The sequence below is a fragment of the Rhipicephalus microplus genome, unplaced genomic scaffold, assembly GCF_043290135.1.
Source record: "Rhipicephalus microplus isolate Deutch F79 unplaced genomic scaffold, USDA_Rmic scaffold_15, whole genome shotgun sequence".
NCBI classification, from domain to species: domain Eukaryota; kingdom Metazoa; phylum Arthropoda; class Arachnida; order Ixodida; family Ixodidae; genus Rhipicephalus; species Rhipicephalus microplus.
The window spans coordinates 14,420,277-14,442,907 of record NW_027464588.1 but is presented as its reverse complement, the minus strand read 5'-3'; the positions used below and the strand labels follow the sequence as shown (position 1 = coordinate 14,442,907).

The 22,631-nt window shown below is 45.3% G+C and overlaps 1 protein-coding gene across 1 annotated transcript in view; it reads right to left on the bottom strand.

Annotated features, from left to right (window-relative positions):
• Positions 1-22,631, bottom strand: part of LOC142784779 (solute carrier family 41 member 1-like) — a 39,468-nt gene that overhangs the window by 330 nt on the left and 16,507 nt on the right. The window contains exons 4-5 of the mRNA XM_075883279.1: positions 17,305-17,437; positions 7,896-8,176 (exon numbers count right to left, since the gene is read on the bottom strand). Coding sequence (XP_075739394.1) covers positions 7,896-8,176; positions 17,305-17,437 — 414 coding nt within the window. The remainder of the gene's footprint in view (positions 1-7,895; positions 8,177-17,304; positions 17,438-22,631) is intronic.

Genomic DNA, 22,631 nt, shown 5'->3' with positions numbered 1-22,631 from the left:
ACGTGTCAAAGCCACGACATATTTATTAGGCATGTCGTAGCAGAGAGCTTCAGAAATTCTGACACCACCACTCGCTAAGGTGTACTATTCGCTAGGGCACTCGGCTGCTGACTCACACGTCGTGGGAATGTATTTCGATTTCGGTGCCTGAATTTTTGATGGAGGCGAAAGTTCTGTAGGCCCGTGTGCTCAGGTTTGGGTGCACGCTAAAGAATCTAAGGTGGATTAAATATCCGGAGCCATCTACTACGGCGCCTTTCATATACATATGGTGGTTTGGGGCAATAAACCCCACATATTATCATCATGCGATCAAATCGCAGCCCCAGCGTTCGTATGTTCGACGGATGCCCATGAGCTTGAGGCCCATGTTTGAGGCCCATGTGCTCTGATTTAGGTGAACGTTCAAGAACCTCAGGTGGTACAAACTTCCGGAGCCGTGCTCTACAGTCTCTCGCATATACATACAGTGGTTTTGGAACGTTAAGCACCAACAAATATATTGTGACTAATTTCAGTAAAGAGTACCAGCACCTGTTTTGTCACACCGCCATCACTTTAGCTTACCCTGTCGCAGACATTGCTGAACGTTTCACATCTACTTCAGCCGACGACAAGCTTCGACCAACACCAAGTGAGGTGACTTCGTTACTTGCAGAAGTGATGTCAATTTGACCCTCTCGGAACAGCAACAGACTGAGGTACGTGAACTGCTATATAGAGTTAAGAGTGCTTAGCATCTAACTCGCAGGTTGGTCAGACACTGATTTCCAAATACCGAATAATTGCATATACCGACACCTCACCCATAAAACAACACCCTTACTGCGTTTTGGCAAAGGTACGTGACGTGATAAATTCTCACGTTAAAGGGATGCTGCAAGATGACGTTATCCAACCTTCCAAGACTGCTGTAGTCATCTCCGGTTGTTCTCGTAAACGAAAAAGATGGATCAATGCGCTTCTGCGTAGACTACAGAAAACAACAGTGTAGCTGAAAAACACGCCTATCCGCAGCCCCGCATGAATGATTCCCTCGACAGACTGCGGTTGGCCAAGTATTTCTTATCGATGTTCTTGAATAGTGGCTACTGGCAGATCGAAGTTGATGAACAACAACACGAAAAAACCGCCTTCATTATACCAGAGGGCCTATATGAATTCAAAGTACCTCCCTTCGGCTTCTGTTCTGTACCTGCGACATTTCAGAGCACTAAGGACACTGTTCTTACCGGTTCAACGTGGCACATGTGCCTAGTTTATCTAAATGATGGTGCCATGTTTTCTGCCACCTTTTAGGAGCACATAAACCGTCTGCAGGCAGTGCTAGAAGCACTCCGCTCTGTTAACCTTATGCTGACGCCAGAAAAATGCCACTTCTGTTATAAAAAAGTTAAGTTTCTCGGCCATATTTTTAGTGTGGATGGTGTTCGACCAGACCCTGACGAAAGCACCACCGTGACCTCGTTTCTCGTTACACGTGAAAAGAAGGTAGCAACTTGCTTTATAGGACTCTGTGCGTACTATCACCGCTTTATAGCCAATTTTTCTAGGATTGCTGAACCGCTCATTCAATTCACTCGTGAAGACGTGTAATTCGTCCGAGAGGAAGAACAGGACGCAGCTTTCTCTGAACTACGGGAGCATTTCCAGACACCGCGAGTCCTCGCTCACTTTTAACCAAGATGCTGATACTAACATTTATATTGACGCCAGTAACGTGAGTCTTGGGGTTGACCTCGTCCAACTACAAGAGGGCATGTTGCAAGTGATAACGCTCTTTCCCGTGCCGACGTAAACTACTCCACGTCAGAAAAACGTGCCTCACTGTTGTATGGGCCACGATGAAGTTTAGGCCTTACCATCATGGACGCCACTTCAAGGCAGTGAACGACCATCATTCGTTGTGCGCGTTAGCCAATCTACAAGACCCGTGCGGGCGACTGGCACGATGGAGTCTTCGTGTGCAGAAATTCGATTTCACGATCACTTTCAAATCCAGCCGCAAGCACGAAGATGCCGATTCATTGTCCCACGCCCCTGTCGATGTTTGTGGCCATGACAACGAAGATGACGGTAGTACTACACTACCCTTACTACAACCGATCTGATTACACGACAGCACGCAACCACGAAATACGTGCAGTTATCAAAAACTAGAAAGACGTAACTCTTTCATACCTCATTGTACTTCTCGAAGTCTGTCGTCATTATGCCTGTGAGATGGGGCCCTGTATAAGAAAAACTCCAACAGCATTGTGAGAACTTATCTTCTAGGCGTGCCAACTGACTTGCGTGACGACATGCTTCTGGCCTGCCACGATGAGCTCACATCTGGTCACATAGGTTCCCTTCGAACTCTCGATCGAGTTCGGCAAGCGCACTACTGGCGTAAGCTTTACGCATCTGTTAAGCGATACGAGAAAATCCACCGGGATTGTCAACACCACAAATCCCTGCCACTGAAGCCCGCGGGGCTTCTTCAACCACTCGAACCACCTAGGGTGACATTCGATCAAATAATAATAGATTTATTGGGGCTCTTTTCGCTGACATCTGCCGGCAACAAGTGGATCGTAGCAGCCACGGACAATTTGACGAAGTATGCCAAAACAAAGGCACTTCAGCGTGGTACAGCATAAGCGTAGTAAAAAAGGGCGTGTATGGGCTTCGTAGCCTTGGCTGTGCTGCCACAGGAAGTTGTCACCGAGTATAGTGAACGCTCTTTCAGCCCATTCATCTGCAATAGAGAGGACACCAGAAAGCGAAGCTAGCTGCTTTGCCCGCCGGAAGACGCGCTGAAGTGATTTGGCCTAACCCGGGCGTTGTTCGGCGTTGCGAGGGTTAGCAGAGCCGATCGCCTTCACGCATAGCGACGTCGCAACGGCAACACCGACAAGGCGCGGGCCAGAGAAGCCAAATTTAAGCGCCGGAAGTGAAAGATCAACGACACCGATGAGGTGCGAGGGCGGGAATGGAGAAGGCGCGCTGGTAACACCGACGAGACGCAAGCCAAGGAAGCGAAGCGCAAGCGTCTTCAACGCGTCGGCAACACCGACGAGACGCGAGTGAAGGAAGCCAAGTACAAGCACCGACAGTGGAATGCCAACGCTGACGAATCCTCGACGTCGTCGTCGTTTGGCAACGTCTCGAAAGCGCCACACGCCTCCACTGAAGCACCCGTACGCAAGCGCTGGGCTCCGCCAGCCGAACAAGAGGCGACGTGTAAGAACGATAAGGGCTTTTTTGAAGACACAACTGGTTCGAGTGAGTTGCCTTGCGCATCGGTGACGGGTCGATCTTTGTGCTCTACGTCACTTCCAACCTGCCGAAGGAGCAGCTTCAGCGCTGTATGAAGGAGGCGCTGACTGTTGAAGTGAGGCCTGTCAATGTGCTTCTTATAGTCGTGGGAGGTTTCAACGTTTTCGTCAGCGGAGGAAGACAAGAATGGCTCGTCGATTACATGCTAGACGTGCACTCGCTGAAGTGCGTGTCGGCGGAACGGAAATCACCCACCACAATAAAAGGAATGCGCATCGATCTGGCTTTAGCCAACTGCGACGCCGAATGTCTGCAGGATCCTCTCAGCGTGCACTTCACCGATCACAAGGCGGCGATCATCAAGGCGAAACACGCGCCTGCTCCGGTCCAGCGCCCGTGTCCCCTCTAAAGAAACTAGACATACGCCAGCCATCGCTTCAAATGAATCTTCCAGTGCTCAACGCAGGACCCGCGTTAGCGCCTTTTCAAACCGTCCCGCCACACATGCTAAACGCTGATGTTTCGCACTCCTTCAGGGTGCCATTCGAGGAGAGGGCTCAATTTTTTATTATCATAAATTCCAATCCCTAGTGCTTCTTCAACGTCCACCTAGATTTAAGTAGATGGGCCTATAGGTTTCCCACATCCATCGGAAATGGGGCCGATACAGAGGGGATAAGATCCAGAGACCTGCTGCTGACACTCGAACACCATAATTAATAGACCACCGTGGCGGAACTCGGATAGGACAGGTGCTATTACGAAAAGTGGCTAAGCAATCTTTAAGACACTTTGTTGCCCGATTAATGTAGTTAGTTAGGTGTAATAACGTTGACCTATAGTTTATACTTGTACTGAAAAATTTCCCCTCTCTTCTTCACAGCATTTCCTGTCGCCCTTTTTATTAAAACAAGCTTCCAGAGTAACCGTGGCTCTCGCGTCATTTTAGGTATCACTACTGAAATAAAAAGGAGTTGATTCTGTTATACATTGCAGAGAGTGGCGTTTGTCTGAAACGGCCTCTTGCTCATGCTTGTCATAACCTACCTCTGTACCTTCTTGTTGGAATTTTTACGTATACAATGCTTACGATTCGCACTACTACACCCTAGTTCTGAACTCTTACTTTACATACCTTCGTGAAGGGCCTTTGGAGGGTTGGTTTTGGGACGTTAAGCCCCACATATCAACCTTTGGAGGGTGAAGGCCGAACATAATAAGGATAGCATCGGGGAAATTGAGAACGGCTAGGAAACAACGTGCCTAGATGAAGCAATTCTGGGTTACCTTATAGAGTATATTATCCGGATACTTAAAGTATTTTTTTGTCTGGCCTTTCTTTTTATTCCACTGGTGAAGTGTTGCTTGCAATATGTCTGTTGAAGCGTCTGTCTAGGAGGCATCCGCGTCGCCTTTTGCACTCATATCGGAACGCCAAACCACCCATAGAACAACAACAAAAAATTAATGATATAATGATAAATATTATTAATAATACAGTAAAAATTCTTAGGCAAGAACAATAATATTATTAGTAATGAACTGACTGGTGATAAACTAACGGCTAAAGTAAATCACCACATCCTCCATTCATCGTGCGTAGGCCTGAGGCTTGGCTCAAAACGCCATAATGACTGATGGGCAGTTACAGCACCTCATCGTGACTTCTTGTGCAAGCAAAAAAAAACACCAGGCTTGCGCGAGACGCGCTGTACTGTCACCGCAAAAGCTGCAAGAGTGGCATTGCTAAAGACATTTTTTATTCATACATTGTGTAAGTGCTACGAATACACTTGCAGGGTAGCGATTATGCCATAAATAACAATTATTTGTGGTAGTAAGGCATCCACTATGGCATTCTTGGTCATAATGCTATTGGCATTGTGTGATGTCTGGTTGTTTCTTCGCTGTTCTGGAACAATTTATTACTTATAATAACGCGATTTTTTTCTCGACATGAAAGCTGTCTAGTTGTAATCTGAAACGAAGTTTCACGCATGAGGTTTCAAGCACCGGTGTAGCCTAATGGTAATTTACTGGCCTGGCAGGCAGGGGACCTGGTTTTGAATCCCAGTCGTGCCTCGGAGTTTTTATTTACTTCGCTTGTTTTTTTTTCCACAGCGCGCGATAGCGAATACAAATACTGGCGATGGACAATTACGGCACAAAGGCCCTTATGCTCTCATAATATCTTTCTCTGTAATGCATTAGTGACAGTCTGAAAAGATGAAAATTGCTACCAAAGTTTATTTGGCCATTACCCCCCCCCGGGAAAAACTGAACTGAAAATTACGAACACAAAAGATACCAATATAGTCATGCAAAAAAGAAAACCCCTCCAGCTGGCATGGGCAGTTTATATATGAAACTGAATCAGCGAACATGGGAAAACCGACACAATCATTCACCTTTGGTGCCCTAGAGTGCGTTTACGAGTCTCTCAAATAGATGGCGCCAACGACTCGTGGAGGGTCAAAGTGAGTCAAAGCCGTAGTTTAATTCCCTAAGAAAGCATGTCTTATTGTTGGTGCTTAGGCTGCGCATTTTTTCGCCGGGCTTAATTTTACCAGAACCGGACGCGATAAAGAATGATTTGGTAAAGGTCAAGTATGCTTCTGTTTAATTGCAAATACCAGTTTCACTCGGTGATAGTTATCTCTGTTTTTTTCCTACATGAAACATAAGCTTGCCAGTTCATTAGTTATTTATTTCAGTTTTTCCTTATTTATTTAGGTATGTATTTGTATATTTATTTACTTATACGCTTATTGACACTGTGATCATGTACACGATCATGGCAGCTTGGTACATTATATAGGAGCATCAAAATAAAAAAAAGACACAGGAATCAATAAATTTGTTCGCACGTGTGCTTTAATGAACAAACCTAAAGGGCAATAAGCGTTAGTCCAGCATTTTTGGGGTCCAACAGATGAGTTAGCACGAGGTAAAAGAGAAAAAATAAACGTACGAAAGTTATTCTAGCCAGAGAAGATAATTGCTTCCTACTAAAGGTGAGATTCAAATTGCGAGAGTTAATCTTGCATCACCCTTTTACCGGGCTATTTGTTCCAATCCTCTACAGTTAATTCTAGGAAAGAAAGCATTTTGAACGTGTCACGATTACAGTTACAGCTAGTGAGATCCTGTGTCTGGTATCGTAACCTGACAAATATAGAAGGTGCGACGTGTAAATCTTGTATTGACCTTTCATTAGTTGAAAGAAAGAATTCTAAATGGCATACACGAGAAGAAAGAATGACGTAATTGAGCCAGCTTTGGTAAGCTGACCCGTTTTGAACCCACCAGTGTCGGCCCAACATGTGACATATCACGCCAAGATCAAGTACGTAACGATTCTTGCCGATACTGCGGCGCGCTGCGGAGTATTGCACGCGGCAGATTTCATTCTAAATCCTTTTGTTCGGTGCAGACCAGCCGGCTCACGCAGGAGGTTTAAAAGCGAAACGCCACCGAGGCGACTAAAACCCAGCGCACGCTCTGACATTTTAATCATGTGTTGGGCCGACACGGTGGGCTTCACTCGTGTGATGATGCTCCCTTCTTTTTTCTTCCTTCCTCCAGGCCCCGCCGAGACCGCGGCTGCAGCCATCAAATAGGGCGTACAATGCTTAACGATTTGAACTAAAGCGGCTGTTGTCCTCTTGTCTACTTTATCGGGTGTATCTGTGCGTCGACACCTGGGAGTGTTTGTCAGCGCTGCTCGTAGCCCTGATGGTTGCGTGCGGAATACTCATGTTTTAGATGCGGAGCATCTTATACTCGCGCCTTGTAGTGCGCCGTCCGCGCCGTCCGCGCCGTCCACACCGCTTCTCGAACATTCGACAGCTGACGCGCGCGCATGCGCCGTCGCGCCGTCGCCCACTCTTCCACCATCTGTGCATCCCTTCCTCCTCTACACACCGCGCGCGCTTCACTCCTCCACCATCCTCCACGCAGGAGGTCCCGCCTGCGGTTCTTACCTTGGGACCTCCCAGTGAATCTGTACCCATAAACTTTTTCATGTTCGCACTTGATGAATAAAGAATTGATGATGAATCTGTGCACCCTTCCTCCTCTACACACCGCGTTCGACATCTACAATTCTCCTGATTCTCCAGTGGACGCGCATGTGGCGTCGCGCTTCGAGAACATTCAACAGCTGACAGTGCATGCGGCGTCGTGCTGTATATATACTCAAGGTCGGCGCTCGCTCGCTCAGTTGCTGCTCGTCGGTTGGTTTGTACGGCGCGTCGACGTCCAAGGTCGCGGTGAAATGAATTCCAACGAATCCACAAACACAATGATCGACGTCCCTTGGACCAGCGCCGCCCTTTCGCATACGTGTGTACGTGTTCACTCATTTAACACCCCCTCCTACAACCACGTTAACCAATTTATCCATCGACCCAAGTAAGTCGCAATTTAACACCCCATTTCACAACCACGTTAACCAATTTAGCCATCGACCCAAGTAAGTCGCACTTTAACACCCCGTTAACCAATTATATGCTCCGCATCCTCCTCAGTGTTCCCCCGAGGGAAGCTGCGGGCAATTGTTTTCCTCGTGTGTCTAAACAATAAGTGAATTCTTCGCGTTTTGCAATTACGCAACATGGTCGGTGGGGACACACCTGCCCTAGCGATGCACCACAGTAGGCTGCGAAGAAGGTGATGGTCATGGAGACCTTGCCGAAGCGCAGAATCCTAGAGAGCACGGCGAACAGCGTCTGGCCGGGCACCACGACGCCGACGAGCACGTAGGCCACGTCGGCCATCTCTCCACCCTGGTAATACATCTGTAGGGGCCCCACGCAGACGTGTTCCCCGAACGGTATGTCTCCCAGTGGCGTCAACCGGTTCAGGTAACTGGACAAGCTGCAGCTAAAGACGGCCGCCAGGTTGCCGCCTAGCGCTGCAATCGGTAACCATCAGAAACGCGAAGCAGAGTATTTCATGGTTGGTTCGATTGTGATTTGAAACGAACTTTCTTACACGAAAATGTCTTACGCCGGGGTACACCACCGCTCCACTCACGTCTTACCCTCAAGGATTATACGTTGTGAAGTATACAGATGACCAAGAAAAATTTGAAAAAAAGGAAACATTGTTCAGTTGTCACGGGTCACACCTATGACACCTATATATAGCTCCGCTGCGTGTGGAGTGAAGCGACTCCACCACGGAACGCACATTGATCAGTGCACTAACGATCGACGAGCTATTTATGTACTTTATTTTCTGTTGACGGTGATCATAGCTCGGTGGCACTTCAGCGTGTTCACTTTACATAACTGGTAAGATAGCGAGAAGAGTGCGGTTGAGATTTAACTTTAGAAGTCATCGCTTTTCCTCTGAATGTGTTCCCACGGTCCGCACGAGTGAGCACGCCTCTGCAAGACGTTGCCGCTCGTGTGGGCGTGCCCTTGATGCGGGTGGTTTAAACGTTTCACAGCTAGTTTGTGTTGAAGCTACGGAGAGCACAAATGCCAATTCGCTCACTGCAGTGGCCGCCTTTGTGAAAGAAGTGCACTGCTGAAATATTAAGAAGTAACAATTGTGAGAGCTGCTGATTCGCACTGGTCCTGTGTATACTTGAGCGTTCGTTTCGTGCGCGTTTCTTTGTATCTGCGCAGCCAGCTGTTTGTGAAAAGCTAGTACACAGCTCTTAGTTGGCGCTCGTCCTGTTGTATGTCCATTTCGTGCGTCTGTTCTGCTTGAGCAGCGCACGGCAAGTTTCGAGCTACATGCCGTTCTTCACCTTAACTTAAATTTGTTGCTGCCGCCTTCATTCCTTCGCCGTTGTGGAAATGCGCAGTAAATGTTCTGATACCTCTATCAAGATACGTTTACCTTTCAGGTAAAAGCCTATTCTATGAAGGAAGGAATAGTCAACGCCTCCTTCATTTCTTTCAGAGCCAGTGCAAATGCGCGCTCCTCTACGGAAGCCATCGGTCCGCCTTAGTTCAGGGAATGGTCGTGATGCGTCGCCACATGTGGAGCTGCTTGCGCCACACGTGCGTTCAAGCACTTTCCCTCGTAGGTATAGTGGACACCGTTATGTCTCGAATATTATATTTCCGTCAGATTTGTTCTTGCTCCTTGGTTTGTGGCTCAAAGCCTTGCTGATGCCAACTCACAGTGCTCTTGAAGTCAGTGCATGAAGTAGTATCGTAATCATGCTTCCCCATTGTTTGCTTACATAGCGCCATGAAAGCCGACATGCTACCTCAGAACACCGTAGCATTTACAGAAGCAGCGTGAGCGCCAACATTGTGAACACCAGGAATGTAAGACACCGCCCCTGAGATCTGTACACAACCGAACAAAGCAATAGAGAGTTTTAGTGCTGGGTACGCATTCTCTTGGGGCGTTGCCGGCTTGAGAGCACACGGCGTTGAGTACCCAACCCATACCCGACCGGAATGCCTTAAAGTTGGCGCCACTGTTGAGCGCACGCAAACGCGAGCCGCACAAAGGTCACACGCGCTCGTAGCAACATAGCGTCTGGTCACGTAAGTATATTTTAATTATTTTTTACAAATTAAAGTGTTAAATTTGACGTGCATATTTAAATAAATTTAATTACTTTCAATAAACTATATTTAATTATTCTGACAGCTTTCTGCAGTAAAAAAACTTTTTTTTCGTATGTGCCGTAGTTGCAACTGAAGCCGGCATCGTCGAAGCCAAGCAATTCGGACGGCCGGTCGTTGTCTGACAAACGCGACAACAGAACAAAGGTGTAACTTGTAACTCTGTGTAAATTTTACCTTGAACGTATACTTCTTTACTTTAACGTGTTACCAGATACCGTTTGCATTTACCGTCTTACCGAAACGCGTGTCTTCTAACGTTTTCAGTTCCTCATACGTAGATGTTTACGTACGTCCATAAATATGTATGCCTTTACGTTTTCGAGAACCATAAATGGTGATGCTAACTGCATTTAACTTACATATTTTTGAATCGCCGATGCGGCAGAATCACGATACTTTTTTATCGTGTACAGTATCCTGGTATATGCAAAAGGTTAAAAATACAAGGTTACTGTAACGATGGTGTCGACATCTTGTGACACTTCATCCAACCACAGTCTCAAACACGTTGGCTTACGCGTAATTTATTTCGAGCTGAAAATGATTTAAAAGGTAACTCGATTGTAATCATGCTGCTGGCGTTTTTGCACGAGACGTACAATGCACAATGTTTCTGTAGTAACAGTTTTGTGATTGCCTACTTTATTATGGCCTCGCTAGATGGCGCAACCTATTCAGCTGGTTGGGGGCTCGCACGTTTTTGACTTCTATGTACTAGGCCATTCTAGCTTTGGTAATCAGGCTGAAACAATTTATTCACTATTTATCTACTGTCAGTACCTCACGCAACAGAAAAATGTCCACCTGGGGCGTGAAGTAAAACCTTGCGCTGCTTCACCGTAGGCGAAATCTCAGAAGGCCGCCGATCCATGCTGACCAAGATTTAGCGCCTTTGTGCTATAATAATTGTGTCAAGCTAGTGGCTCTGGTCAGTCTCGGCTTGGCTCGCCCTAAAGGTGAGTTACATCACGGGTAACATGATGCGCCAGGGCAGGTTATCTCCGCTGGGAGGCCATTGGTGGCAGCGTTGTTTATGGCAGCGCGGACGCATCGCCCCAGCGATTTTGCGACGCATCTGTTTGGGGGTTCGCGCATGCGCGATACCGCCGCCCCAACGTCCTGGCTACGCAAGCCGCTTGGGTACCCAGCACCAAAACCATCCAAGGGAGTTTTAGTGCTGGGTAGCCAAGCGGCTTGCGTACCCAGGACGTTGGGCCGGCGGTATCGCCCATGCGCGAAACCCCAAACAGATGCGTCGCAAGACCGCTGGGGCGATGGGGCCATGCGTCCGCGCGGCCATAAACAACGCTGCCACGACTGGCCTCCTAGCAGAAATAAGCTGCCCCGGCGCACATGATGGTGCATCATGTTACCTTCACGGCGAGCAAAGCCGAGGCTGGCCAGAGCCACCACTTTGACTTCTAAGTTTCAAGCACAAATATTATAGTGGCCAGCCGCTATACAAATAGCTACACAAAGGCGCGAAATGTCGGACGGCATGGATCGGCCACCTTGTAAGGTCCACCTTCGCAAGAACTGACGGTATCCACACTGCAGATACTTTAGCCGTCTAGTTAAAAGAAGCCAAAATGCGAGTACTTGGAGCAATTACACGGTTTCGGCCAGATTACCAAAGCTAGAATGGCCTGTAACACAGAAACTAAAAAATATGCCAGCCCCCGACCAGCTGAATAGGTGGTGCCATCTAGCGCGGTCATAGTGAAACGGACAACCACAACATTGCTATTGCAGAAACATTGTGAATTGTACATCTGGTGCAAAAACTGCTCAGCGACAATATTACAATTGCGTAACCTTTTCATTATTATCCACCTCAAAAATATTACGCGCAAGCTAACATGTTCATGACTGTGGTTGCACAAGTGTCACAAGATGGCAGCGCTTCTAGCATTTTTAACTTTTTGCGTCTACCAGGATACTGTGCACGATACAAAAAGTGTCCTGTTCACTAAGTATGTTTCATTTAACATTCTTAATCATAAAAATAATTAAAAATTACTTAAGCGACGCAACGCTATGGCGCTGCGAGCGCGTGTGACCTTCGTGCTGTTTGCGTTTGCGTGCGCGCCTCTATAAGGCATCCCAGTTTGGTATGGGTTGGGTACGCAACGCCGCACGTCCCCAAGCCCGCGACGCCCCAAGAGCTTGCGTACCCAGCACTAAAACTCCCTATTTCGTATGATTTGCGTCGTGCGGCGCTAAATGATGGGCTATCTACCCCATAACCGCATAGAACAGGCCGAAGCTTGGTGATGGGCAAGAGCTGGAGATAGCAACGAAGAGCTACACCTGACACATCTGGCTGGCATATTGTAAAAATACAAGAGGCCCTACATATTCGCTATTTATTTGTTTATTTATTACTTTGCTCTCAAGTTATCACTGAGAGAGAGTTTCAATTCAAGCCCTGAACCTATGGGGCAGCCTAGTACGCGGCTGCGAAAGTAGTTGTTTGAAGACATCGCGTAGAATGTGCCGGATTTCAGTGTTTGAATAGCCTGACTCATCATTTACTGCAGACATGTGCAGGGCGATTGGCGGATAAGCGAAGACTGCGTAATCCAGGATGTACCCACCGAAGCTGCAAAAACACAGTGGCAATAAAAGTTGCTAGCAACTTGTATTTAGGAGCTTACGTACGAAGAGTTTTAAAATTGTTGGGTAATTAAACTTGGAGCCTCTTAGAATTTTTCACATTGCCATTACGAAATTCTATTCAATTATCCTTGTTTACGAGACAGTATTTTAGGTGACAAGGCAAATGTTGAATATCTGAAATGAGGACTGCTTTTATTTGTATTCACTTTCGTTTATTGTGGTTTTATTGTTTACCCGCTTTGTTTAGTTATTTGAGGGTTTATTTATTTATTAACAATTCTTTTTATTGAATTCCACATCATTGCAGGTAGAAGACACATTAAATCACTACATACAATACCTCAAAAGAAATAGAGAACAAAAAAAATAGAATGATCCTATAAAATGGATTCGTACAGAATAACCTAGAGACTGCAGCAAATGCTTGAATGATATGTGGTATCCAGAGCCCCGAAACCACCATATAATTATTAGAGACTTTGCAGGGGAGGACTCAAAATATATCGACCACCTGGGGTTCTTTTACGTGCATAGAAATGTCAGCACGTGGGCCTTCAGCATTTTCACCTCCACCAACAATGCAGCCACTGCAGCCGGCAATCGATCCCACGACCTGCCAGTCAGCAGCTGATTTCCTCAGCAACTAGAACCCCGCAGTAGGGCCTGCTGCCAATGCTATACAATGGCGTTAGTAGATAGAACAGCAAGAGTAACAGCAAGGAAAGCCGATTTAGACGTAAATTATGGGGAGAAATTTCACCTGAATTAACGCAAAAGCTTCGAGTGTAACAATCGCTTTCCTGATGAGCAATGGGTGCGTTCTCTGCTCACTTACCTCGAGACCGTGAGTGCGATAATAATTAGCAGCCACCCAACGCGCAGCACCTCCCGGGAGACGGTGTTGCGTCGGGCCAGAACTATCCACATTGGCAGCAGGAGCAGGCACATCGCGATCACCAGCGGCGCCAGATCTGCGTATGGTCGTCAAGCGCATATTGTATGCAGAGGTGTGGGAAGTTGGGTCAGGCAGTGCTGCCTCGTGGTGCAACCGCGCATGAACAGACGGGAGCACACACAAAAAAAGAGATGAATGAAAGCTGTATTGTACGTAGATGAATCAATTATATTGATACAGAGAGACTTTTGAAGTTATGCGCAACTGATGCACACAGCTTTTAGTGAATAACGGCTGGCCTTTGTTTGCAACACTTTCTTGTGCACTAGCTGTGGCACTTTTGATTATATACTTTCAAGGTCAAGGGGCCCAATCCACCCACAGCTCGTGTTCTGAACGAACGCAAAGCTTAGCATAGAGCGGTCGCACTTGTGTCTGAAGCCTACGCGTATAATACCACAACTTGCCCCATCCGCACCAATGGTGTCAGTATAGTGAACATTGTGATCAATCGATGTGAACTATTCTTATAGCAAGTGGCCCGAAACATAACCGAACACCTGAAGCACGGCGGCAAGCACGTAAGCGTGTGAGCAGTGAACAAGCGTAGTGTAACTTGCACAAGAACGCATATCAACAGGCTTTACATTACTTTTGCAAGACCTGGTCGTTACAATGCTGATAAAAGTTGCCCGATCCCACGTATGTATACAGTGGAAATTGATGAAATGCGAAGCATGAATGAGAAAGGTTAATATGTCACTTTGAAATGAGCACAACGTGAGGAGTTGAAGGCAAATGATGCCTTCTATGACTTCCGTGTCATGACTATCATGTTTGGATGTGTCGCTTACCTTCGTCATCTATTGACGTCACAGGATACCAAATTTATTATATGTGGAGCTAGCGAAACGGGGGCGAGCACGCTATGAGCGTGGTATGTTGTCATGCTCTTACATGTTCCGCGAGTCAGGATTATTATGTTTAGACCAGTCATATATTTTGTCATTCATTGACGTCACGTAACACCAAATTTGGTATATGTAGAGCTAGCAAAACGACCGCGAGCGCATCATGAAGGGCCCACTATACTCAAATGTTGCGTTGACGCACGTGCATTCTGGCACAGTGATGCTACGTTAGAAAAACGGGAACACTCTAGAGTCCGACGCCAGGTGAGACCGGCGCAATCAGCGTCCGTCAGTGCGGCCCGACGGCAACCGGTGTAAAATGCGGCATGCTGCATTTCGTGCCGATGCGTTATCCAGACAACACAGCGTCTCCCTCTTTTCGTGACGGAGGGATGCCGAAAACGCTGAAACGCACATGCGTCAAAGCGATGCAACACGGCGCGTGTCTGCGAGTATATGGCAGCACCAGTGCCTGGCGTGGCAACGCCAGCGTGACGCGACGAAATGAACGCCAGAGAGCACGCACACCGCTTCACGTCGAAATGTATTGGCGCCTTCACTCTGGCATGTAGTCATGTTTTTACATGACAGGCATCTCATGATTATCATGTTTGCACCAGTCACATACCTTCGTCATCCATTCACGTACCGTAATAGCAAATTTGGTGAATGGAACGCTTGCGAAAAGGCCGTGAGGGCATCATGAGCGAGGTATATAGTCATGTTGTTACATGACAGACATATGTTTTCATGTTAGGGCCTGTCCCTTGTGTTTGCCATGCAATCATGTCATGCCATACCAGTTATGCAAGAAGCCATGTGAACGAAACCACCGCAAGAGCTGCAGGACCATGAAATGTAAATCATGATATTCATGATACACATGATATGATTTTCATGTTATGGCTATTCAGATATGTTCTTCATATAGACATCTTTTGCAATACCAAGTTTGGTATCGATACTCGAAACGGCCAGGAGAGCTAATTCTCGTAGGTGGCTGGCTAGATAGATAGATTAGATAGATAGATAAGATAGATAGATAGATAGATAGATAGGTAGATAGATAGATAGATAGATAGATAGATAGATAGATAGATAGATAGATAGATAGATAGATAGATAGATAGATAGATAGATAGATAGATAGATAGATAGATAGATAGATAGATACGCTCAAAGTCACCGAATTTCGCTAAGAAATGCTTCGCATTTAAGTAGGTCGTGGCAAAGACGCACACGGATGGTACAGCATTAAAGACGAGTAGCCGGAGAGCAGAACAGCGTGGTCAGGTCGCCGAACGAAGCCGCGATGGCCGGCGCGATGTGGTCCGGGTTTTTCTCGCACTTGGTGGACAGCACCGCTACCGTGGACATCACGAAGCCTGCGTGAATATTAAATACAGGAATGAATAAAGCACTCTTTCAGAGTACAGAACGTGAGCTTGCTATATTTCGTAGGGCAGCATGTAGATGAAAGTTCGTAAATGTTTATTTGCAAACACTGTAGTTAAAAAAGTTTTTGTTGAAATTTAATTGTTTAGGTTAACTACTGTGCTCAGATGAGTGTACTGAAAATCAGTGAAGCGGATCTTTATGTCGCGCATTTGACTTCGCCTTACAGCCTTGCGAAGCGATATGTCTAAAAAAATTTTCCCTACAGGTCTTCAACGTTCTTTCTTTCATTTGTTCAGTGATATGAAGCTGAGCTCACACTTTCAAATGCACGTGTTAAGTTTATTAGTTAGGTTGTACTGCTGAAATTTCGTTAAAAGGCGCTATTTGCTCGCTGTCGTCGCATTTGGTTTTTCTGTAGCGGCAGGCCTCTTAAAAGGGTTGAAGATTTTATATGAAACTGTAATTAGGCCATAAAGTTATTTGCTTTTCAACTACTCTAGTTAGACAGTTAGGTCAAAAGGCAGAACTTAAGCCCTTTATGCAAAAATCCGATGTCCGCATTGAGATTTTACAAAAAACGATCAGTAATATAACTGCAAATACATAAAATTATACCAAATTCTGCGGTGAATCCAAAACCGAAACGCGAAAGAGTGAAACCAAAATGAGGGGGTGGTATATCAACCATCTACCGACTCCTTTGTGTGGGTGTGTAACCTGCATAATTATTACAAGAGACCCTTTTTCCAAAATCTCAAAGCAGCAATGTGTTCTTCACATCCAGGACTTCAATTCATCCAGTTCACCCAACTACTTGACTCCGCTAATTGAAAAGGTGATTAATGTAAGTTCACTAAGTACTATTCCAAATTATGTAGTCAAACCTTCTAAAATGCCTTTGGCTACAGAGAAGACTGTGTAGACATTGAGCAAATAGCACATTATGCTGATCTCTAAACAATATTAGACACATTTTTCAAGCGCCCTGCATATATACGTGAAGTAATGCGATATGAATGGAATCCACTAATTATGTGCACATGTATATTTTAAAATAGTCACGCACAAATGACAGAACATGGATGATTGACACTTTACCCTATCCGCTTGAAGAAGCGTGACCGTTCTTACAGCGAGAAAGCTCCCGATATAATAAGCCAGCCAACTCATATGCCTCTGTATAAAATGTTCAAAATATCAACCTAGTGTATTAAAAGACGATTGTCGAAATAAGTTCTAGTACAGTTTTCCGTCTTTAAAATTCATCTTCTATCGTGCCTTCTAGTTTTATTGGTTTTAAACGCCTGCGGTATACAATTTTGTGGGCACAGAGATAGAGCACCGCAATATGTATGTGCATTTTCACATGTGTCATCACAACAATATTTCTCATTTCTTGATGCCTACGAATTCACTCACTTTTCAAATTTATTTATGTTATGTAACACACCGTGCCTATTTCTAGTTTTGTCAACTAAATATTTATGTGTGCATTTATAAACTTCTCAAAAATATTTTTAAATGCTTCACAATCGCATTACTTGCTTTTGTCCCCTGCTCCCATATGCAGTTCTTCGGTGATTGAGGCTATGTAAAACAAATACGCAACTGAGAAAGAGACTGGCGGTGTTGACAGCGGCCAGCGCTCCAGCGTAGAGGACGACGATGTGGGAAGGATCCCAGAGGCTGTCAATCGCCAGACCTTTCAGGACGGCGAGTGAACATGTCAAGAAGGTCGCCACTGTCGACTGGCACTGCACGTCAACATAGATCGACAAAACAAGGTGTAGCTCATTCAGACTCATTAAAAAATAGCAGATCCCACGTACAGTGGGAACCGATGATATGCGAAGCACTAACAAGGAAGGTCAATATCTCACTTTAAACCGAAACCAATGTTATCAGACGGATGTAAATTATGTAGTACCCGACTTCCATCCATCATTGCTATATATACACGTCTCATTTACCTTCGCTGTCTATTCACACCAATTGATACCAAATTTGGTATATGTATATCTAGCTTAACGGCCCTGAGTGCGCTATGAGCATGGCATGTATTCATGTTTTACATGACACGCATGTCATGATTATCATGTCTGGGCGTGTCATTTAGCTTCGTAGTCTGCTGACGTGGCGTGATACTAAATTTGGTATATGTGAAGTAAGCGAAACGAGTGCGAGGGCAACACGAGCGTGGAGTTTAGCCATGACTTTAATGGTATGCATGTCACGATTACCAGGTTAGGATCTTCGTCATGCAGTCATGATACCCTACCAGTTTTGCATTGTGTCATGTGAACGAAACCACCGCAAGAGCAGGGAAATCTTGTAATCTAAATCATGACATTCATGACTTAGCTATCAAGGTTTTTATGTTATGATTAGTTATATATGCTCGTCATATAGTCATGATATCGCATACCAGTTTTGGTATTGATACCATTATTTAAACGGCTTGGAGAGCTGAAAGTCGGAGATTGTATATTAGATAGATAGATAGATAGATAGATAGATAGATAGATAGATAGATAGATAGATAGATAGATAGATAGATAGATAGATAGATAGATAGATAGATAGATAGATAGATAGATAGATAGATAGATAGATAGATACGCTCAATGTCACTGTACTTTGATAAGAAATGCTTCACATTAAAAAAGCTTTCTCATTCAGGGCTCACTAAAACCTGGACTCACAAATTTTTTTCTCAACAGGATACCTTGGACTCAAGCTCATGGCCAGAACAGACTATTGCGAGTCTGAATGAGTTGAATAATGAATGAGTGATTCAACTTCTGCACGTAAACAGCTGCTTAGTAATGACCTCACTTTCCAGCCCAAACAGTACTGAATGAACACATACTAGTTACTGTAGTTATGATTTAAATATTTTCACGCACTATGTTTGATATGGCGTGAATCTCAGGGTAATACAGTTATGAACGGAGGAAACTCGAAGAATAGGTTATATAATAGAATAGTTATCGCGAGTGAAAACTTGACAACATTGTCTGAGACCACTGTTTATGCGATTGCTTTATGTGGTTGAGACCTCGTGATAAGCGCGCAAGCGACACTACGCTGACATCAAGCGTTACGAGAGCGCTGGGTTCATGTGACCTTAATATTTTACTTCAGTTCTCAGCTGCTGCTTCTCAAGTGTCTAGATTCGCTAAAAAAATGTTTCATGTGTGATCTTGCCGGACTAACCTCGACATACTCAACTTTCATATTGATACGCATACTCCACTAGCACACTCATTTCCCAATTTCTACTCTGTCCACTCATTGATTTCGAGCTGTACTAGATTAGAACTACAGCAGCAGCAGCAATCTTTGACAATAAGAGGTTGTCGCCATGATTTTCCTTTCACGTTAGCGTTTACATTGAGGGTTGTTTTTTAACACAAAAGAGTTTTATGCCGGGGTCGACTAAACTTTCAGTGACGTATTTACGTCACGGAAATGACGTCAAAAAATATTCACAATCAGAAAACAAAAAATATTCTTTCAATGACAATGGAAACCATCACACCTAGGTTTAGGACAACATATTATGGGCACACTATCCCCTGTGCCATAGTCACATGTTTTGTACGCTTTTAAAAATACCTCACTTATATGTACCACTGTCCTTTCATGTTCTTGGTATAGAGCAGCAAGGCACTATGGGCCATCGCATCTGCCATTCGTTTCTTCAACGCGTCGTTTCTAAGCATTCATACCATTCGGCGTGTTTCGTTCAAATGCGATTTTGTTAACGCCTTAACACACCACCAGGTGGCACCCTTACCCTTACCCCATTCAGTTTGGACTGGCATGGTGAATGCACGTGTTTTTGGGCGCTCCCGATTGACTGCACCGATAAGTGGTTTTGCATGTTTCGAGCTAGCTTTTATAACTATATGCAACAGTTAAAACCTTTGCGACACTTATTACATTGCACGGCTTTTTCGGGGTCAGTCTCCAGATATTTACTTGTTTGTGTGTGTGTTTGTGTTTTTCCTCTTGCCACCTCGTGAGAGAGGTGAGAACACCGAACACGCAAGTTTGTGTAGTAGAGCTTAGACTTCCTTTTTTTGTAGGGCATGGTTTGTCGTATGCCGTGTTTTGTAATTATCGATTGGGACAATTCATAAGAAAAATTGGTGTCAAAAAGACATGGTTAAAAAGGCTGTAAAATGTTTATGTTGGGGGGGGGGTTTGAAAATAGACCTAAGTGCAGACGCGAATAACGTGGAGGCTGCCGCCAAGTATAGGCAATGTGAGATCGAGGAAAAAAATGGAGATAATGATGGTTGTCCAGAGTAAACTGCTGATGAGAGTCACCGATCTGGAGATCGCGTTGGCGACAGAGCAAGAGAAAACGAAGGTTGAAAGAAAGGCTCAAATCCACCGAGGAGGCACTAGCGAAGGTGAGCAAAGGAGCGGCCGACGGAGAGAATAATAGGGCACCAGACACAAGAACGGCGGAGAAAGAAGAGCAAGCAAGTTTGAAAAAAAAAACAGTTTCTGTCGGTTCAATGGTCACAAAAGCTAGCTTCAGCGAAGTAGTGGTGGGACTGGGAGGGAACAGAGCAGTTGGCGTCACAGGTGCAAGAGACCTCCCCCCCCCCCCCGGTGCAGGATGCTCCAGCTGAAAAGTCACAGCACGTGATAATCGCCGCGCACTAGAATTGAAATCGAGGCGCAGGAGCAATCAAAGAGAGGGCAAGAGCTGACAAAAAGGTCGCAGTAGCAACGTTCCCGGGACGCAAGCTGAAAGCAGTCATGAGGCAAGCGAGCGCAAAACTAAAAACAACAGCTGATAGAGGAAACCTCGTGATAAATTCGGGTGGTTTAGGTGATGTCTTAAATGAAGATATGGCAGGACTAGTGACCACACTGGCAAAAGGAGTCGGTGATATGTGCGCCATTTCTCCTCAGGTACATGTAGTGATATGCACGATACCGGAGGTACCGATGCGTGACGTCTACCTGCAAAGAGTGGTTGTCAACGCAAACCAATAGATATGACGGATGAGTCGAAAGAAAGGCTTTGAGGTTGTGGAAACAACCAGAGAGGTGCATAGATGGGTGGTTTTCAACGAGACGGAATTCACTTCGATAAGAGGCTAGGCCATGAGGTGGCTTAGTGATTTGCAGGACGCGCAGTAGCTTTTTTCGGGGGCACGCAGGCCCTTAGGGGTGCAAGATAGCTAGTATCGAGGGAAACAACCAGAGGAGTTCTTTGACAGGTTGTATAGACACAAACAATTCCAAATAGGCATCAATATTTAGGACACGTAGAGTCCGGGGCAGAAGTCGACGTAGCCACGAGGGCCGAGCCAATTCGCACGTAGGATGTATTAACATGCAGTGTGGCAGCAATGGGCTGGAGTGAGACAAGGTAGAAGAACAGCTAAGGAATGAGAGGCCGATGGTATATGGTTTTGCAGAAACACATCTTAGGGGCATGGAACAACCTTCTAATCATCCGGACTACACGCGGGAATATCTTAATAGAACAGATGGTCGCTGAAAGGGGGGTGGTATTGGAACATTCATTCATAAAAGTACAGACTCGCAAAGGGTCAAGCAGGCATGCAAGGAACATTTATGGCTAAAAGGAAAAGTGGCAGGGCAAGTGACGCTCCTCGGTTTTGTATACTTGTGGACAGGGGCAAAAGGCAGAGAGGAAGTCAATAAACGGTGTAGTGCAGAGAAAATGACTTTGACGAACTTGGAGAAGAGTTTGAGGTATTTATATAATGAGATATGAATGCGCACATAGAACATATGGATGGATATACTGATCCAACAGGCAGAATGGTAATAGTTGTGTGTGAACGGCATGATTTAATCATTTGCAACAGCACCGAGAAATGCGAAGGGCAGATAAAATGGGAGGTGGGAAGGCTGAAGTCGACGATAGATTACGCAATAAGGTCACATAGGATGTATGATCGGCTAAGGGTGATGAACATAGACGAATTTGGGTCCAGAAGCTTAGGCAGTGATCACAAACCTATCAAGCTGAGTTTTGGGGAAAAAAGAAATCGGAAAGGCGGCATTACGAGCAACCACACGGTAATATTTATTCGGAAATGCAAATAGAAATAGCAATATAAAGAGATTGAGAAAATAATCACCAAGGATATTAAAGCAAAGTGGACGTACACAAATATAACTCGATAGTTTAAGTTGGAGCTTGCTAAGGTACGAGTCAAATCAGCCGAGAAAAGCAGACACAAGCCCAAGAGCTGGCGGAATGATGAAGGTACCGGGATCCATAATAAGACGTCATGAAGCTTCCAGGGAACACCGGTATGCTAATCAGAGGGGTGAACCGTAGGATGATGTGAAAATAAAGTGGGATAACTTTTTCAGCTCCAGAAGGAAGCACCCAATTTGATCAGTGCAAAGATAAGATCGGGGCCCAATGAATGGCGGAAGTAAACAGGAAGGTTAGAAAGGCAGCTGCAAACTTTTAGAACCATCTCAATTCTGTGAGTAATAAGACAAGCATAAAACAGAGGTTTATAACTACAGTTAAAGGGGTCAGACTAGAAGGGGATGAGGCAATGAAATTTATAATAACAATGATGACAAAAAATTTAGACACTAAGACAGCGCAGCATGCACCGTACCAGATAAGGATGGACCAATTAGCTGAGGGGCTCCCCTGGGACAACGAGAGTGGTAAAGGGCAAAAAAAGAGTTCCTAATTGCACATCAACAGGCCTTGACGGCATCCGAATCATGGATAATAAAGAAACTGGGACCAAACTCTAAGCGGACATTAAGAGAGGCAGCGAGCAAAGCAATAATGAATGGTGCAGCCCCCGATGGGTGGAAGCTATGCAGAATGAACAAACTGTTTTCATTGATGCATTGTAATAAAATAGGGAAAAAGAACATATGCCCCCGTGGCTGACTTTTCTAGATATCAAGAGAGCTTAC